This window comes from Branchiostoma floridae, chromosome 5 (assembly GCF_000003815.2).
Source record: "Branchiostoma floridae strain S238N-H82 chromosome 5, Bfl_VNyyK, whole genome shotgun sequence".
Taxonomy (NCBI): domain Eukaryota; kingdom Metazoa; phylum Chordata; class Leptocardii; order Amphioxiformes; family Branchiostomatidae; genus Branchiostoma; species Branchiostoma floridae.
In genome coordinates, this window is record NC_049983.1 from 23,230,022 (window position 1) to 23,250,923 (window position 20,902).

General features: G+C 43.9%; 2 protein-coding genes across 2 annotated transcripts in view; one reads left to right on the forward strand and one right to left on the reverse strand.

Moving 5' to 3' along the window:
• Nucleotides 1–10,684: 10,684 nt before the first annotated feature.
• Nucleotides 10,685–12,049, reverse strand: LOC118416308. The gene is made up of 3 exons (XM_035821397.1): nucleotides 11,854–12,049; nucleotides 11,256–11,416; nucleotides 10,685–10,746 (listed from the first exon to the last, which is right to left on the reverse strand). Exons 1-3 carry the CDS (start codon nucleotides 12,045–12,047, stop codon nucleotides 10,685–10,687), a joined length of 417 nt encoding a protein of 138 aa, XP_035677290.1. The 5' UTR covers nucleotides 12,048–12,049.
• A 2,861-nt stretch (nucleotides 12,050–14,910) lies between these two features.
• LOC118416927 overlaps nucleotides 14,911–20,902 on the forward strand; it is a 14,151-nt gene continuing 8,159 nt past the window's right edge. The window contains exons 1-3 of the mRNA XM_035822233.1: nucleotides 14,911–15,381; nucleotides 18,089–18,258; nucleotides 18,933–19,135. Coding sequence (XP_035678126.1) covers nucleotides 15,117–15,381; nucleotides 18,089–18,258; nucleotides 18,933–19,135 — 638 coding nt within the window. The 5' untranslated portion in view covers nucleotides 14,911–15,116. The remainder of the gene's footprint in view (nucleotides 15,382–18,088; nucleotides 18,259–18,932; nucleotides 19,136–20,902) is intronic.

Consider the following 20,902-nt stretch of genomic DNA (forward strand, 5'->3'; position numbering starts at 1 on the left):
TTTTGCGGGTAACCGCGCATGTGACGTACAGACCCTTATATCCCTGTGGGCGGCCGGTTCTGTCACAGCCGGCTTGCAAATCGCACAGCATTAAATTCGGAACGACGGCCTACGACGATGTGACCGCGCCCTAAGCTTGACCTCGGAACTCACCTGTAGAGGACCCCGGCTTTCTCCCGTCAGCAGAACTAAACTTCTGAAGTGAACAAAGTTTGATAAAAAAAAGTGTCCAGATTGGGCAGAACTATTTCTAGGCGTTTAGGTAGGGACTATAATGGCGTAGATTGTGTACACGTATTAAAGCTTGACATGCTAAATGTCCAGTTCTCTTATCAGATCCCTCGCGCACTGCTCAACGTTGTCAGAGCAAAATCAGGAAAATGCACTCTAATCTCGGACTAGAATGCGCCAAATGTTTCATGCTCTATGCACGGGCTCAATGGTGACCCGATGATCGTGCGCCGACTGCCTCGATGAAGGACCGACACGGTGCCGAATGCCATGACGGCGTGATGTTTTACACGACCCAACACGACGCCCACCCCGTCTCGGTGAAAATGCTGACACGGCCCCACGTGTCTGGCAGTCCTTGCTGGTGAGTTTCTGGTGTCTTGCAGGTGACGCGCCAGACACGGCCTCGGTGTCGCGCCATACACGGCCTCGGTGACGCGCCGCACACGGCCTCGGTGGTGGGACGACGTGGTGCCGCCCAGCCTGCTGGACTTGCCGATCTTACTCACCATTAATTTGTACGAAGTTATTTAATTGCTGTAAAAACATTATTGTTATTTTTGATTATTGTTTTTTTTTCCTGACTTAGCGTCAGCGAGTCTTTAAGAACGAGAAAAAAATCAGAACAAATCATTTAGCGAAAAAAGTGACAAAAGTATCGATGCTAGAAATGTCGACGTTGCTTCCTTTTCCTATACAAGCTGTGGACTGGTATGCAGCATGCAAATTGGTCTGATTTTGTAATTTTTGTTTTGGAATTCTAGGCCCGTCCCACGAGTAACTTTGCGTCAATCTGTAAGGAGTGGAGGATGTCGCTTACAAAAAGTTTTCGCACCATCGGCGTTATGTATTGCCTCCCCAATTTTGTCCACAGTCGACTACATTTTCCCTTCTTGAAGGTCCCAGAACATTCTGCACAGGTGAGATGTGGTCATGACACCGTATCTAACCGTTGGGCATGCGCACGAAGCAGTAACATTTTCCCCAGGCTAGGGCGACGCCAGATATTTAATTGCGCACAGGTCATCTTGCTTTAGAAGATCCATGACCTCATGATCATAAGCTATGCCACTTAATATTCGCCCCGCGCGGTTTCACAGTGAGCGACTGACTCATCGTGGTACGATGGCCACTCTTTGAAATTGTTTAAATTCATCCTGTGTCAATCTAATTTTTTAATCATGTTTGTTTTTTTAATCACGCGCGCCTACAAAGTCGCGCCACAGGCTATCGTGACGTGAACCGCGCTGTGGCGCGCCGTATTGTGGCACCTCCGAAGATACCTCACTGCGGCACACCGCAGTGCGTCATTTTTATTTTTGCATGGGCAAAAGAAGGATCCTAGGACATGCACCGCGCGTCGAACGTCGTAGGACGTTTTTAGGACAAGTAATAAACCTATAGTTACATCATTCTCATTTGTTTGTTAACCTTAGTTTATCTGTTCCATTTTATTGTTGTTTCGTTTGGGTATTGTTTCGTATCTTGCCGTTTTTTGTTAGAATACCTCTATGTAAAGTTCTTTGTTTTTATTTGCCCTTTCTCTATTGTTCATTGTTATGATTTTAACTGTTGCTGGAGGTGTGGGTCATGTAAAGGTATATCCTGTTACCCACACCTTGCAGAACTTTTTCTGTAAAGTTTAATAAATAAATAAATAAATATTTTGCCTCGTGTAAACGGCTGACCCTTACACAGAAGCGTCCATTCTTCTCGAGCCATACGAATGATTAACTTCTGAGTGACACTTGGCGCAGAAGAAGGTCAGTTCACAAAACAGCCCCATACCTACCTACCGTACCTACTATTTCTTGGCAACATAAGATACGTGAGGATAGGGTAACGCGCATGTTGCATATCACAGACACTCCGACAAATTTTTGCCTAGCCTCCCCCAGGCATTCTGACGGGGGTTAGAGTAGTGGAATGTGGTAAAATATGGGAAATGATTGACCAGGAGAGTGCGTGGAAAGGGTATCATTACCAGGGTGTATTACCCTGTGATGGCCAAACTCCGCCTGGCAAACTTTCTCCCTATTGACGGATCTTGAAGAGAATATTTCTTATTCGCGCCATGCGCCTGGCACAAATCGTACCAATCGAAACCGCCCATTCCTGATATACTGTATATCCAACTCGCGCCCGGCTTTCTTGATTTTTTCGGCGGAAGCGCGAACCAACAACACTGGGTGGAGTCGCTGATAACTTTATGTCCTGTATTCCCCACCGCATGTACTGACAGAAGACCTGGGCGGTTGGCCATCCACTAGCCCTGAAACGCAATAGCGAAATTTGCCGCAAAATGCAACCATTTGTTAACCGCACCAGCAACGGTCTGGGGCGTTTTGGGGGGGTGGGGGTGGCCCGGGTCGACCAGGGCTGCCACATCCACATATCTACCATTTTCGTGACCACGCCAGGAACCTGTGGGACCTTAGTTGGACTTAGAGGCATACCCCACATCTGACCAGTAATGTCAAGACTGCACCGGGCACTTGCCTGGTCGACTCGACCATCCGAGTCGAATCGTCGGCCATCTAGTCTGTACATCTAGTCTGCGTAACGCAAATACCGCTGTCGGTGGCTAGGGGGCGGGGCCGACGAAGTCCCAGTAGGCGGACCTCGCGCCACAATACTAGCGCCACCAGCGCTATTTATCCGCCTAGCTGCACATCGCAAATTTAATGCCCTGACCACAACAGGCATAGGTCTATTAGAGTGGGTTTCCAACCTACGTACAGTACAGGGAGGGGTGGTCAGTCTACCGCTGCTATCCTACTTCTGCCATTTTTTGACTGCTCCTGCAACATAATGGGGCGACCACCAGTCACAAATGAAGAATTGAGCTCGGCTGACGTGTTGGTGATCTCAAAATGGGCATTTCGGGCCGAAGAGCGACCGACGTCCTGACAATTTCGTGTGCCTGGGACGGTTTTTAGCAGCGCGGTCGATGTTCGCCAGTCAGCGAAGCCTCGGCGATGATTTTTGAACTTTCAATGGAATTTGGATTGATCTATCGCAATTTAGTTTTCCCGCCCACACCACTAATGCCCTTCACACTCCCCACAACTTAGAAATTAAAGTCTAAATATTGGCTTTTTACCGGCTTAGTCGATTCTCACTTCGTCCATGTCCAAGGTATCTCATGGGGGATTATCATTATTGTTGGACAGACGTCGCACGAGCCCCGTCCAATTTGTGAAGGAACCTGAGATTTTCAGTGATAAATACAGCCGATTCTCGGGAGATTCGGCGTTCGCTTGAATTGTGACGTAGGCTTTATAATTCCTCTATCCCATTAGTTCGCATTGTGCCGCTGACTTAAGTACCGTGAAGTCGAGTCTAGCCAGCCGCCATCTTCATACCGCAACTTCCCTGGATGCAAGACTTTGGTCACTTTTCCAAACTGGGGCCCGGTCGGGATGTTACGGGAAAAAAATAAAAGTGTTTATCAAGTAGACAATATCTGGGAGAACTGTTCAAATGTCGCCATGCCCTGATCATACAACTATAAGTATGTCACTAATATCTCCATTTTTAAGGGCTCGCTGGTCAATATTATGTAGATATTTGTGCCTACTACGCTGATTTTATAAGTATTTTCTAATGATTTGCCTCTGTTGAAAATTGATCTAGTGCGATTATTTTATTGTAATATCACAACTTCAATTCAGCCTTCGGGCTGCGAATCTAGCAATACTACTTTCTTAATAAACCATTTATACCAGTGTTTGTGTGTGTGCTTGTGTGTGTGTGCGCGCGCGTGTGTTTGCGTGTGTGTGTGTGTATGTTTGCGCGCGCGTGTGTATGTGTGTGTGTGTATGTATGTGTGTGTGTGTGACGTAAGGGGTCGGCCTTTTTAGGCTCTATACATGTCAACCTTCATTTGTTGTAAGGAAATCATTACATATGGTTTCCTGTCTGCTTATTTTCCAGTCATGTTTCTCATGATACTAAAATCACCAGCTTGATGTGTTCTCCCGTTGTATCTACTATATAGACAACCATGGATTACAAGCTGACGATGTTCCTGGGCCTGTCCGCACTCCTGATGGTGCTGATGGTGGGCCCGGCAGACTCGGTCTGTTGCAACCTTAAATATCGAAGATGCTTTGGATCGTGGTGGAGCAAGACATGCTATTATTATTGTGCAGATAATACCAGAGTAAGTGACTTGATAGGTGTTTCTAGTCCCGTATTAAACTATGACGAAAATTCAAAGGCTAGTGACTGAACAGCTGATATTCCCCCACATAGACATGCTGCATATTCACAGAGCACAAGACTACAAAAAGTTAACATTGTGCATTGAGAACGACTGGTCCAAGAACAGGTGCTCCATCTGGGAGTGAGCGTGTATATCAAGATTTTATAAGTATTTAGATTATGTTATAAGCTTTTCTACGTTCTATTACATGTTTTGGAAACGTAATGCCAACGAAGAATGCCAAGAATTATATATTTCTGGTAACAAGGCCATTTGCATCTATTGACTATGTTTTCGCTCAGCGCAAACGGCACAGACAATTTCAAAGCATTTCAAATCATCGAAAGCAGGCGACATTAGTACGTTTTGTATATGCCACGGGTCTGAAATAGCAAACTAATACGTTTTATACATTTACAGCAGCCCACTCCTTGCTGTGGATACGGGAAGTGCAACATTTTCTGCTGTAACTGCGATGACGGCTGCAGGCGAAGTAAGAGGTGAGATGTCGCCAGCACGTATTCCATAGGGAGAAACGAATAGTATTTCGAGTAGTTCTTGTTCATAGAGACATCTGAGAAGTAAAAGTCAGTAATTATTTCCTGACGATTCGAACCGGAGTTACAATAAGACCCTTCCTTTGATCCCAGCTTATGTTTTGAAATTAAATGTAAATCTTGTTGTTCTCAAGGATGGTGGCTGACGACGAAGTCGACACTGACATAGAACGGTAAGCTATCATCAGTATAACCCATAAGGATAGCCTCGTCAGTATTTCTATTTCCAATTTACCGTTATCCCATTTATCACATGACTGTCGAATATCAATAATATTCTGTTATTGATGTATTGATGTTCTGTAATCGTTGCTATATATTGTACCTTGTACACTTGTCCTTCCTTCATGAAAAGTGTTTCCCAGATAAACAGCAGCCTTACGCAAAAAGCAGTTATTCAAGCAACTGGATATGATTTTGGAAACGGCCAGACGTTTCAGATAGTGTCCACTTTCTTTCGTCGTCCATTTTCCATGGAGGTAACTGAAGCCCTGTCCTTGCTCCACAGGGTGGCTGAGGAAGCCCGCGGGCTCCTTGAGCTGCTGGAGGAGGAGAAGGAGGAGTACGCCCACCACCGCCGCGTCTTCGGAGAACACGACGTGGACAAGGACTCCAGGCTATCCAAGGAGGAGGCTCTGGAGATGCTGAGGGAGAGGGGGACTGACGTCAGCAGCCTGCCCGCTGATTGGTTCACTTCCATGGACACCAACGGCAACGGGTACATCGACCCCGAGGAGTACGACAAGGACATGGCTAAAACCTTGGAGTAGTTCCCGAAGGTGAGCGCACTTCCTTCCCAGGCGAAATGGTCGTGTGTAGTTATAACCCAACAAGCCCTCTTACACTGTGAGCGTTCCGATAGTGTGCTAACGTCCTGGTAAAAGTTATCTTCACTCAGACCAAAAAGGGAAAATCGTAATATTCTTCAACTACATCTCATCCCGGTTTGCCGGGGCAGTCAGAGATAGTTATAACCTTTTCTCTCCCTCGTTCCTGAAGGTGACCTCATTCCTGCCTGTCGCTTAGCCTCGGGGTACGGTGATAGATGGTAAATTACTAAGTCAGGGCGCGATCACTTACGTCGTGCGGTCATCGTACGATTTTGATGCCATAGGACTTTCAAGCAGGCTGTGACATAAACAATCATCAATAAGGATCTAAATCAGCCTTTTGTGTGGCAAGAACCTACAATGATGTGGTATGGCTGTCACCAAAAATACCTTAAGTTAGAGATCAACCAACAATCTTCACAAACGTACGTTAAAGATCGTACGACGCTCGCACGACGTATGTGACTGCGCCCAAACGCAAATCAACCACGACGCCCTGATAGCCGGCAGCAACCTTTATTTTCGAAGTAGGGAGAACAGTTACTAGTGACGAGAGTGGTTTCATTGGTGAATGGTAAAGAAGATTTGCAAATCATGTCATACCCATATCCAGCGCCAGCTAACAGCAGCAGCTTTGTGTTCATTGTTTTCTTCACATGTCAGCTGAATGTTAAATCCGTTCTTGCCCTTGTTTCCAACAGGACCCGGAATGGCGATGGTCCTCCTGCGCGTGCCGAGCACCATCCTGGCCTTCCAGTCATGACTGCAGATCAGCCGCATAGAACTTAGCTGCTTTTGCCTTATTTAACCATAGCAAGGCTTGTGAGCGGGTTTTAAAGTTTAACATACAGTTTGGTCTTGTGATGATGAAGAGAAAATTAAATCACAGTACAACAGCCAGTTGGGAGATCATCAGTAATCTTTCAGCTATCAAGAAATGAAGAGCGAAAAAAAGTTAATGTTTGATTGGTCAATATGTCTGGATTGCAGTTACATGTACGATCATAACATGTAAGAGGTCATCACTGCACCATCTTCCTATTCGGCCTATTCCAAACATTTGAATGAGGTCCTGTAGCTGTCGGCATAAGATAGAGGCATTCCAAGCCACATTTCAGGTCATTTTGATACTGTCCCAGGGCACAGGAGGCCAAAATGTACAATTTGATCTGGAAATGGCAAAAAAACTCAACGGAGTTTAAAGGCCTACGTGTTTATGGAAAAACATTAATGAAACCAACGAAACATCTCGTGGTATTTGCTCATACAACCACGCCAAATTTTAGACCATTTGGCTCCGAAATGAAATAAAAGTTGAATTCATTTGACCAAGTAGCAGAGGAAGCAGAAATACGACATAAAACAATTATACTTGCCTCTTTACATATCTATGGTATAGAGTTAAATATAATCACAGTGCAGCATTCAATTTATTTCTGTCAGTGGGGGGACATCAGTAGACTGTCAGGTATCAAACATAAAGAGAGAAACAAGTGTTTCATGATACATTGGTCATCTTAGATATACAATTCTGACTATCAGCTTTGTTTAGCAAATACCAGATGTAGGAGTTACAAAGTATTGTACAATCTCTGACAGGCACAGAAGATCTGGGTAGGAAACATCAGTGTTGCGTCTGGAACAAAGAAAGCCCACATCACATAACAGTTATAGTAAGTTCGTCTTAAAAATTGTTTGAAATCCGTCTCACAGCCTTTAGTAGATGGAAGGGCTCCCACGGCTTTCTCTAAAATTCCATCTCTTCAGGAGTTGGAACTTTCTATAATCATTTCACTATTTTTCATCCATATCGAGTTCTTGAAACTGAAAACTACTATCTTGCAATAACTCTAAATCTTGACCTTCCAACTCGAATGAAAACCTTTATCTTCCTTGTTTGACTTTTCATGACCGAAGGAGCCCAAAGATCAGCTCTTGCCGCTATATGTAACCAAGATTTCTCGCAATAAAAGAAAATGCATGATGCAATTATTTGTTATTGTTTTTTTTCTTCACACGTGGTAGAACTTAAGGGTGCACCGTGCACATGAGCTTTCAAATTTCACATAGAGTAAAAACGAGGTGTGGCAATTAGCCAGCTCTATAGTGCTTGACAAAAGATAGGATGTGGCCGCCAACATTCAAATGGCCAAAAGTTTATATCTGCCGAGTATCATCAAAACAGTTAAAGATGAATCTCACTTTTTCTAGGCACACTTCCCCCGCTACTCCCTACCTTACAGGCCACGCACATCTGTCCTGTGAGAGAAACTCACATAGAAAGCTAATTCTGGCTGTTCTGCCCTCGACTAATTAGCCAAAGACTGAAAAATGACAAAATTGAAATTATCACAACAACATGATTCTTATATTGCGAAAAGAAACGCTAGATAAGGATGTAATAGTCTAACAAAATGTCTTTCTGACACCTGTCAATCACAGCACCAAAAGTTGCTGACTGGTTCCTAGATCATGCATGATGAACAAGTCTCGTTGAATGTAATTGCATCACTCCTATATGCCAACAATCATAGTACATTCTATGTGAGGACAATTAGAGAGTCTCTTAGGCTCCCTTAGACGTTAGCCCGCAGATATTTTCAATGAGGCATTTCTTGGTACCATCAATCAATCAATCAATCAATCAACCAATCAATCGGTCGGTTTAAATGACAACGGGTGACAAGTACATCCGGATTCCATTGTGGCGTGATTATGAAGCCAAAACTGACCATTGCGCATTCTTTGTGCTGTGGGAGGGTGTCGTTATGCTTGACGTACTGTAACATATGCATTTTCCACGTTGGGACAATACGTTGGCTCAATAACCAGGGTCTTGATAGTGAAAAAAATTGGTACTGTTCAAAGGTCTCTTTACCGACAAAATGGACGAGTATCGACTAATCTGATCAAGATTGTGCACTGTTCTGTGTCCTGGCATATGCCTGAAGCGCATCTGATTTACTAAGAAGAAAGGCAAGAATTCTTCACTACATCGCGGTAAACTCTGATATAGAACAAAGATGGCAGGGACTGTTCCCATCAGATAGATGAAAATGGCATCGAAAATGACATCAGTTCCAACAATGTCCTTACAAATACAAATCCCTCATCGAAATACATTAATACCTGTCGTGACAAGCTCACATTGACCTGATTTATTTTATATGACGACTCTTTGAAATGCTAGTAAGGAACGCCAGGCGGCGCTTTTGATCCATGTACATATAGTGCATTCAACAGACGGCACTTTGAGACAGACTTAGTTGATTATAGGTTTATTTATTAGCAAAAAAACCAACGACGCAGTGCACGACAAAGCGTGGGGGGTCTATAAATTTGGCAAAAATGAAATTTTTTAAATATCATTACATCCACTTCAGGAGTGATGCATTGGGGCATTCGAGAGAAATTTTGCACAAAAATTGGCATCTAGCATGACATAAAAATCCGACCACACCCAAACTACCAAATCCGCATGACATGCATATGGTACAGCCATATAGTGAGAACAATATCCCCAACGTGGCTGAGCTTGTACTCCCCTTTCGTACCACCTTGCCGCAAAAGTGCCACCTACATCGGCTACATATAGCGGCGAGAATCAGAACTCCAGTTGGAAGCTCCGAGGAAAATGTCTGACAGACACCAAAACGTCAGCAGGTGAGAAAAACTGGTTGTGTTAAAGAAAACTCTTATGTCCGGTGTTACATGTTGTTAGCTGAGAAATAAGTCTACTCTCTGCTTTTCATGTCATTACGTTTTGGTCAGTACAAACAGGTACAACTGCATCTTATTTCCTTTAAGCACCCACCTCTCTGAAATTCTCAAGCTAATTTAAACAGTCAAAGTCAGTACTGGATGCATGCTGTACTTACCACTGTGATATCAAAGATAGCTATAGACTCTAGTCAGGAAGCAAGGATCGTATATTTTCTTCATTATTCTTGACATGCATATAGTACTGCTACACGGTAAGGAGCAATTAAGTTGAGAATAAGTTTCTACACAGGTTGAGCTGCTACGGCTGCATCGTGATCAAACATACTTCCAGAAACTACAAACACATTATCCTATAATTCTATGACAGTCCTAAGATTCAGAAGTCACATTCTAGAACCGTATTCAAAGCAACTTGCACCCCAATCGAGTTGGCGATATCTACAATATATGGGCTTTCATTCTAATTTGCACATTCACAGTAAACATCATGCAATAGATGTTGTTATGTTAGGGTAGACACATCCCTCAGCTAACCGACATCTATCGCACCGCAGTCATTCCTCAGTGAAACATCTGGAGCCGTATAGTTCAAGTTTCCGAACCTTTATTCAGCCTGTCGGCCAGATATATAGGCTTTCATTCTAATATACAAATTAACATTAAACATTACTAGTATGCAATATATGTTGTTATGTTCTACGATATTCTTCTATTTGCTAAATCTCATTCTACTGACCCATGTATGGCTAAGAAGGACTGTCCCATTGAAAAGACGTTACTGTAAGCTACAGTTCGTTTTAGCAATGAAATAAATATTGCACTTAGCTTTATTAAGTAAGTCTTGCTATTAGAATAATGATTAGTAAATGGAACTCTAGTTCACCTTTATCCCTGGGGTAACCTATATCCGTTGCTGTCAGAAATAGGTATTTAGGGATATCAAGTCGACGCACGAGAGTTTCAAACTACAATATTTTGAACGTATTACAACTTGAAACCACCGTCCGTCCCTTAATACCGTGTTAGTAAACATAACGAATATAGGTTACCCTGCGAATAAAGGTGAACTAGCGTTAACTGCTCTGTATGCAGATGGCCCAATGCAAGGCACAGATGTCAGCTGATCATCGCAACTTCTAGTCGTCACAGGTCTTGATGAAGATGGCCATGACGTCAGCTATACCGACGTTTGCCCGATCTGCATGGGACAACGACAGTTTAGGGTAAAAAATCATCTTTATTCCACGCAAGATGAATACATATATAGTACACACTAAAAACCTAGGTCTGTTTTCCAGGAGGGCGCAAGGTATATAAAAAGAAATACAATGTATTTGGACATTTAAAATCGTTTAAAAACATTAACGTTACATTTCATAAAATTTACACCCAGATGAATCGCAACTAGTTTCTATAGATGAACAGTCCTGAAGACATAAACAGTGGATTGATACTCTTATTTCCAAAACCGAACGTTTTGCTGAGCCCAAAGCCTGTCCCACAATAAATAATGATTTTCGAGCACAGTAGTTCAATGAATAAAAATGGCAATAAGAACTGCAAGATGCATGGAAGGCTGGAGTCGGTCAAGGCAGGGGGTACCTCCTCGGGAGTGGCAAAACCTTGCCATGAGTGACTGAGAGAAAAAGGCTTAAATGTTCCATGCAGTACAGGGTACTTCACAGTATATACTTAGTATTTACGTACCTCGCTCGAAATTGACGTTGGTAGGCAGCTTGGAAAACAGGATCCGCGGGTTGCCGCTGTTCCTCCTCTCCCACAGACAATAGTTCGAGTATCCATCAAGGACGACCAGCCAACCACGGTCAGCTGGACAGCCTCCGTAGTTCCGGTTGATGAAGAATCGCCTGTGCAACAGATAAGTAATCATATTGAGAGATAAACTGTTTACTTTTTAGGCACATGTGATGTCAGTTTGTCTGTATCGCCCTCCCTCCAGGATGAAAGGAGGTTGGTGTGCCCTGATGTACGGATCGCCATTCCTTACTCCCGTAATGACTTGCGATCCGGTTAGCATGCACAGCGGGACGCCCCGACCCAAAATATACTTTATCATAATTTCTGCTTTAAAAAATTAACACGTCTTACGTGGGTGGCGCACTTCTTTACTAAACTGGAAACCTTCATGCAGTATCTGAAATGCATCAGCAAATATCTGGTTCGTACACAGGGCATACTAGCATAGAAAGATTATCTAATTAGCATTATGGGATCAAAACGTCTAGAATTAAGTTTAGTTACCCATCTCTTGAAAGGTGTAATAGGTTCTGACAGGTACTTTTACCTATAGTAGCGCCTCGAGCTATGTGGATGTGCGCTCCCTGCGATGGAAAAGTAGTTGGTTTGCTCTGTCTTCAGGTCCGTCCAAGGCGAGGAGATGAGGCGGCTCTTGGAGAACCAGTTGTCCTTGTTACTCCCCGTCCCGTTGAAGATGAGGTCACGGATTTCCATTTTGGGACTGAACGTGTACAGGGACATCTTTACCTGTCAATCAGAATATAAATGTGTCAATGACGTTTTTTTCGGTGGCTTCGTATCAGGGCTGTCTGAAGGACCTGTCCCTCCGTCCTGTGACGGAAATTTGCTTGTTGGAAAGTACAAAGATTTTACCATTTCCGTGTCAAACATCTGAACTTCATTACATAAAATAGATGAAAATGTGTGTTTGTTTGTTTGTTTATTTCTATCTCCATAAGACTTGTTAGATCTGCATTAAAATGTGTTTTCATAAGCTTGAAATGACAACTAAAATGCACACCATGAGCTCCCAACTATAAAGATTTATAATCACTTGAGAGTTACAAATTAAATTATTTTGCTCTAAGCGGCCTTCCAGTGCCACATTCGGGGAATCTGTGTTCCAATGGCTCTATGTCTTCCACGTAGACACAAAAGATGACGGTAAATTGTTTCTGTACAGCTTTTCCTTCAACGAGAAAATGTCGTAATACTAGAGGTGAATCATTTTCACATTTTGTCGTGCGGATTTATCGACCTAGAAACGCGTTGCCCAAGCGTAGCTGCTGAACGCATAGGTAATGCTGTGCAGGGTCTGCTTTGTATTCGGCAACTCAGGTGCGTAATGCAGAACGAAGGTCAACTCTTGAAGCTAGCATGTGTACAATATTCACGTGTATGATTTCTCTTCAGAAGAAAGGTAGTTCTCCTACGTTTCTTCACTGTATCAAGACAGCCTCTGACATTTGGAGAGAAGAGTATAGGGATGGGGGGGGGGGGGGTGCTATTTGTTTTCAGCGATTATAGAAATATGTGATCAACACGCCAACGCATAAAGCTATCTCCTCCTTAACTACAAGGGATCCAAGTTGACACCTTTTCTTCTACTCTAGAGTCTTTGTTAGTTGAGTCAGTAAATATATATCATGTGCGTTTTCCTCGATGGCAGCAATGTCAAGGTCATTTCCTAAGTTGACACAAAAGATCTAAATTAACCCAAGAGTTTAAGCCAGAAGAAATTGTGTGCTATATCCTCTACTTGGAAAATCTTCTTCAAACTGGACGTAAAACTGATCTTGTTACTTAGAACATGACGTGGAGTAGACAAACTTAGCCAGTGTTTCCTCTAAGTGGAAAATTGGTGTGATCTAGCCGTAAAAGGCAATGATGTCCATATACAGAGATCGGTTGCACCAAGACGCCTTTGTATTCAGTCATTTGAGTGCATAACAGATTATGAAAGGTCGTATGAAGTTAGACCGTTTTGTCTTGTTTAGCTCCGCCTGTCAGCGGATATTGGTGAATTCAGGTCCAGAAAATTCTAACTGTCCATATCGACAGTTACGAGGATGATCACGTCAGCCAATCAAACCATTACGATCATCCACCCCAACTTCTGTTTGGAGATTTGAAGCTTGGCCAGTTCACTGTACCTTACAGTGACGTCAGCGACCTTGCAGGGAAACCCGACCGGTTCTACCGTGTGTCACCTCAGGTCGAAGCTAATACATGTACTGTAAATGCATATAATTTCGCGGGGATTTAATTTCGCGGTACCGGGAAAATGGCTTTTTGTGGTGGGTTTTAAGTTCGAGGTAGTACCATTACTGCCATGAAAAAATGTGGTTTTAAGTTCGCGGTGAAGTGGCCACCGCGAAAACCGCGAACATTAATCCACCGCGAAATTTTGTGCATTTACGCTATTACCCCAACAGGCAATACGTACTGGGTTTCAACTCTGTGTCAAATCCCATATCGAGCAGTGCGGCAAATTCAAACATGCTGTTCACATCGTCAGTTTTATTTCTTTTTATTGAAAATGTAACAATACAATAAACAGGACATATCAGGCAGCAATGCTGATCATCTGGGGTGCCATCAAACACACACTGTACAAATTGAACATCGAATCGTCAGTTTGCAGGATCATGAAGCAAAACAAAAGTCAGATGTTATGATTGTTATTATTGCCATCTTCTAACATCAATGATACAGTTCTTACACTTAACGTAGGGCATAGCATTCTCTACATTAGAATCCAACCTCTACAGCATGTCAGGGCCACGATAATGCACTTGGCAATGTGTCTAAATGTGCCAATATGCCTCCACGGAAAAACAGTTTAGCATTGGCTGGGTAAACACTGGATGTGGGACACGTTAAAGCCTGAGAGTGGCAAAACATCACCCCTATGTTGCAACAAGACCATAGCCATGGGCAGTGGGTTGTTGTCCATTGTGTCTAAGGCACCGTATTGGGAGACGAAGTTCAAACCTGTCCTCCCGCCGCCTTTTACATCCCCAACCGAAGTCAGGTACTCATTTTTACACCTAGGTGGAATGAGGAAAGTATTGTACACTGCCTAGTCCAAGGGTCCACGATCGGCAGCGTGGCAGGATTGGAATATAAGACCTCTGGCTTCTGAGCCAAACTCCTGACAGCGTACAAGCTACGTGCAGCTAGATACGTGGGACGTGTCCCACCTTCCTGAGCAGGAATTCGATGGCCTCAGATGAAGAGAACCATCTGCACTATCGCTCGCACTCTGTCCGCCATGCAGCATGGAAGTGCCACGTTAGGAGTCAGTGTGTCCTCGTCAAACTGTTTAACCTTTTCCTAAACGTGGAAAGTTGGGATATTCGTATTAATCGTCTTTAAACTGTGTATTAAACTACTTCCTTTACTTCAAATTGCACAAGGTGGAACAAAATTGTCTGCACTGCGGATCTATATCCTCTACTTGGAAAATCTTCTTCAAACTGTACGTAAAACTGTTCCTGCTACCTGGAAAATGACGTGGAGTGGACAAACTTAGCCAGTGTTTCCTCTAAGTGGAAAATAGGTGTGATTGAGCCGTAAAAGGCAACGATGTCCATATACAGTGATCGGTTGCACCAAGACGCCTTTGTATTCAGTCATTCGGGTGCATAACACAGGTTGTCAAAGGTCGTATAAAGTTAGATCTCGCAGTGTAGACGAGGAAACGGGACGTATTTCCGGCTACCGTCTTGTTCATTGCCACCCAGAAGACCTAAGTGTACGCAGTTCTTTGTTGGCGAACAAACGGTTCTTGGCACAGCGCTCTTCAGCATGGCCATTACAGTACAGATGATTGTTCTGCTGGTTTTCTGCATCTGGGGCGACCACACCGCCGCACAGAGAATCACGCTACCTTACCATCCCGGGTCGTGCTGCTTTGGAGGAGAGTCCGGATCCAACGCCGACACCGTCGGGCTGCAGCGGAGGGTGGCTGACTTGGAGGCAAGGCAAGCACAAATGGAGGCACGGCAAGCCCAGCTGGAAGTGAGCTCGAGGCAGGCTGAGAACACACGCCCGTGTCCGGAGCCCGAGATACGTGAGTAACTGTGAGATTATCCAATGGTCGTACATGTTTCATCGAAATTTATTTTTGATCGAATGATATCATGCATGTCAGACTTTTTATGTTTCTGCACCCAAACAGCCCCGCTAAAACAATCTAGTTGAAGAGCTTACCTTGGATGTTAGCAATAGCAATAACTTCGTACTTCAAGATAGAGTTTACCATTCAGAAGATAACCTTTCAATTTTACCTGCCAAATTTTGTTAATTAGCAGGAAGCAAGACTACTACTAAAGTTTATTTGTTTATAAATACTACTAAAGTAACAATAGTGCTGGGAAGGTTAAAATGCTTGTCTCTTGTCCTGGGTTAGCGTCCCTTTGGGAGATTAATTAAATCCAGCAGGTAAATTTTAAAACTTTAACAAGAAACACTTGACTGATAGCTATTATTATTGAACTTTGAAGTTCACCTGCCTAATTCAGTTTAGTAGCAGGAAGTCCGTCTTTCACTACATTAGCAATATTGGGGGAAATGCTTGTCTATTTCGCTACATTTGTGTCCCAAAAATGTTGATTAAATCCTGCAGGTAAACTTTAAATCTTTATAAGAAGCAATCGGCTGTAGGCTATTATAGCTGACCTTTCAAGGTTAACTACCTAATTCAGTTTAATATCGTAGAGTCCATGTGGGAGGTTGATAAAGTCCGGCAGGTAAATTTCAAAAGTTTTATAAGAAGCAGTAGACTGTTAGCTTTGATAGTTAAACTGAAGTTCACCTGCCTAATCTAGTTTTGTACTAGAAGGCCCGTCTTCCACTACGTTAGCAATAACAGGGGAAACTTCAAAATGGTTGTCTCTTGTTCGAAATTAGTGTCCCGATGGGTGTTTAATTGAATCTGGCAGGTAAATTTCAAACTTTTGTTTTTTGAGAAGCAGTCTCCAATAAGATATCATAGCTGACCTTCCAAGGTTACCTGCCTACCTAAAGTGCAGTAGCAGTAAGCCCGTCTTCCACTAGATGAGCAATAGTGGCTGCAAGTTTACAAAATCTTCCCGTGTAAACAACGAAAACGACGCGCTGCGGCGCACTGTGGCGCGACGCAGTGTGGCACCTCCGGAGGTGACTTACGACGCGCCGCAGGGAGTCCACGGCGCCTCACAACCTCGTGTAAACGGGTCCGTGTCGCAGGCAACCCATTTCGGCGGCGCTGTGAGCGCTCCTGGTATGCTCTTGCACCCAAACTGTTCGGTTGACGTTTCCTTGAGCTTCAATGATACCATCGGCAGCAAAGAAGGCTGCCCGTTGAATGCCATGGTACCGGTCCAGCCGTCTTCTGCGCCATGCCAGGCGCTGCATGTACGCGCGAGTAGACAATAAAATTATCACCTGTCGGATGAACAACAACAACGACTTGTTCTATTCCCGCCATTTTGAAGACGCGCACTGTCAAAATGTCACGGCGGGTTACCAGAGTTCACCGCATTGCGACACGTCCACAGGGGTGTGTGTAAACTGTCCTAGGTCAGTGTCCTAGGACTAACAACCTACGTTGTTCACAGACGCGCGTCGAACGACGTACGTCGTTTTATTTTTTGCCTCGTGCAATGCTAGTTCTTTTACTCAATTAGCGTCCCTTTTGGGGCATTCAATCTGGCAGGTACAATTTTAATTTTTATAAGAAGCACTAGGCTGCTGGCTGTCATAGCTGACCTTTGAAATTTGCCTGCGTAATTTAGCTGAATAAATAGCAGAATGGCGTCGACTCTGTAGCAATGAAGGCGGGAAGCTTGAAATAATATTCCCTTGTACTCATTAGTTTCCCTGTGGCAGATTAATCAAATCCGGCAGGTAAATTTCTAAACTGTTAAAAGACGCAGTATATCGTTAGCTATCAGTAGTTTTAAATTGCAATCCATCATGACCGGCTGCTTAAATTTACCTGCAGTTTAAACTATTAAATCAGATGATAGCTGGCGTATGCTAGCTTCTGCAAGAACCAAACCACCCCCAACCCCTTCCCAAGAACCAAAGACAGTACGGCTAACATTCTGTTTTTATCTTCGTCTAGAAGGCCTTGTTTGGGGTCTCTATCTGTCTGTCTGTCAGTCTGTCAGTCTATCTGTCTGTCTTTCTGTCTTTCTTTCTGTCTGTCTGTCAGTCTGACTGTCTGTCTGTCTGTCTGTCTGCCCGCTCGAAAAGAATACAGTATTAAAGCACAATAAACATTTTGTAAAATTACTTAGGCCCCCTTTCCAGACGGCGATCGCGCGGCGCTCTTACTGCGACCTAAATAGGATATGTGAATTCAAACTAGGTACATCATACAAAATGCAAAAGTGTGACCTCAAAGACAACAAAAGACACAAAGTTTGAACAGATTCGTTTCTTTTCTGTACAATTAGTTGAGCGATCTGTCAAATTCTGAATCACAGAGAGAGCGCGACGAGAGCGCTGTCCTAGTGGAAAGGGTCTCTGCCACACAGGGTATGTACATTTGTGTGCTGACTCAGGTCTTTGCAGAGTTCTGCTAAAATGTTTTGAAACTACCATGTAGTTATGTCCGATTCGCAGATTTGCACAGTTAGACACATGGTACTCGTTGACAGCCAGGGGAGAGCGTGTACTTTTGCTTCTCATGATACAAAAAATTGATTTTGGGGGTGGGATGGGGGGCTGACAGGCGTATTGAGGACATCGTGAATCAATGCGAAATGTAACTTAAGTCTGTTTCTTCACAGCGTGTGAGTGGAAACTGGTGTTCAAGATCCAAGCCAAGGCGGGTCCGGACATCTACCCTCTCTGGAGTTCCGCCTCCGTCCCGGCCAACCAGCCCGACGATCCGAGTCTGTCGACTGGTCACTACATAAGCAGGGACGTCGGGATGTGGGAATCACTGGACATTAAGAAGGTTACAATGTTTACTAAAACAGCAAACAATATTCCCTACGTAGATGTTGTTGTACCGGTTGTTGTTGTACCGGTTGCCCCAACCTAGCAAGGGGCTGGGGCAACCCCTTTTCTACCGATTTCTACCGGGGCTATTTGCACTTGCTGCACTAAAAATATTGTTTAAGGGCAGCGGGTGCAAGGAGCCCCGGTAGAAATCGGATGGCATCCAGGCTAACCCCAGCCGGTCTAGAGCTCTGAAGCCAGACATTTGTCCCGGTGGACTGCTGGATGCCATGGGGATGTTTTCACGATTACGTGACGATATCTTTTGTTGCCGGGTCCAGGGTTGATTTTGACTCCGAGTTCAGAAACGCCAGGGTCCCTGCCGTGCCCCCAAAATAGCCCGGTAGCTGCAGGGTGTCGGGGGGGGGGGGGCGAAAGTGCAGAAAACCAGTCCGCAACCTACACGGAGGGGCCACATTTTTCATTAACCAACGTCAAAATGCCATTGATAATGTTAGAGGCGGGTAGAAACAGTCTCCTGGCTCCCGGGATTCGAACCCTCGCCAAACCCGGGCGGCCAGATCACAAACCCAACGCCGTCACCACCACGCCGAAAAGGTCAGACCCGTTTGGTCAGTTCGGCGTTGCTTGAACACCACTGCTATAATACCTCCATGTCTTGATTGACAGGTGAAGGTGTCCCTGTACACGTTCAGCCCAAATATGGAAACCCGTGACCTCATCTTCAACGGGACGGGGAGTAACAAGGACAACTGGTTCTCCAAGGACCGCCTCATCTCCTCGCCTTGGACGGACCTAAAGACCACACCCATCGACGAGAATGGCTATGTTTTTTCCATCGTAGGGCACGTGTATCATGGCTTACACTTTAGGTAAGAGCACTTGAAGGCAACAGGGAAACAGCAGGCACAGAATGGGTATTTTCATGAATGTGCCATACACACAGAGACTCGCTAGTTCGGCTGTTGTAGAGTTTTGTGAACGCTACTTGGCTGGCTCACAGAAAGTAAAGCCCCCTTCACACGAGAGTACGAATGAGCCGGAATGCCGTCGGAATAAAAATTCTTTTCTATTCCTGACAATTCCTGACAATTCGCACTGTATTCTAAACATTCTTACTCCATTCCAGATATTCAGTAGTTTCAGTACGGGTTATTTATCCCATTTTTTTTAGCCCTTAAAAAAATATTTTAGAAACACGTGCTATCTACAAAAAGTTGTGCTAAGTTGGGGTACAAACCTTAAACCCATTTTATACCAGTATTCTTAAAACACTTTTTTCTTAATACACTCTCTGGTATAATAAAGGGATAAGACCCCCGCTATCCCATCTTTTTGCCAATAGATACTTCTTAATACACTCTCTGGTATAATAAAGGGATAAGACCCCCGCTATCCCATCTTTTTGCCAGTAGGTAATTCTAAAATACTCTCTGGTATAATAAAGGGATAAGACCCCCGCTATCCCATCTTTTTGCCAATAGATACTTCTTAATACACTCTCTGGTATAATAAAGGGATAAGACCCCCGCTATCTCATCTTTTTGCCAATAGGTACTTATAGAAATACTCTCTGGTATAATAAAGGGATAAGACCCCCGCTATCCCATCTTTTGCCAACTGATACTTCGTAATACACTCTCCGGTATAATAAACGGGATGAGACCCCCGCTATCTCATCTTCTTGCCAGTAGGTACTTATAGAAATACTCTCTGGTATAATAAAGGGATAAGACTCCCGCTATCCCATCTTTTTGCCAGTAGGTAATTCTAAAATACTCTCTGGTATAATAAAGGGATAAGACCCCCGCTATCCCATCTTTTTGCCAGTAGGTACTTATAGAAATACTCTCTGGTATAATAAAGGGATAAGACCCCCGCTATCCCATCTTTTTGCCAATAGGTACTTATAGAAATACTCTCTGGTATAATAAAGGGATAAGACCCCCGCTATCCCATCTTTTTGCCAGTAGGTACTTATAGAAATACTCTCTGGTATAATAAAGGGATAAGACCCCCGCTATCCCATCTTTTTGCCAATAGATACTTCTTAATACACTCTCTGGTATAATAAAGGGATAAGACCCCCGCTATCCCATCTTTTTGCCAGTAGGTACTTATAGAAATACTCTCTGGTATAATAAAGGGATAAGACCCCCGCTATTCCATCTTTTTGCCAATAGATACTTCTTAATACACTCTCTGGTATAATAAAGGGATAAGACCCCCGCTATCCCATCTTTTTGCCAATAGGTACTTATAGAAAAACTCTCTGGTATAATAAAGGGATAAGACCCCCTTGACTATATCGATACCGTCACTCCTGCTAGTAGTGACTGTTCCTCGTTAACTACATTCATGACAGAGCTGCGATTGGAGCGTATCTATGCCACGGCTGTAGATGGAGTGAGTATCGTGTAGTCTAGTGTATGCAGAATTACACACATCTAGCGACCACTTATCCCTCACACATAAGTGTCGGAAAAGGTTTCGCACATAGTGTAGCATTTTCGAATTCTCTCACACATAATTGCTAAAAATGTCTCGCACCTAAATGCATCGATAACGTTATGCCTGTACTTACTAACTTAGCATGATATGGCATGAATGTGCAGAGCTTAGACCTACGAATACAAGAT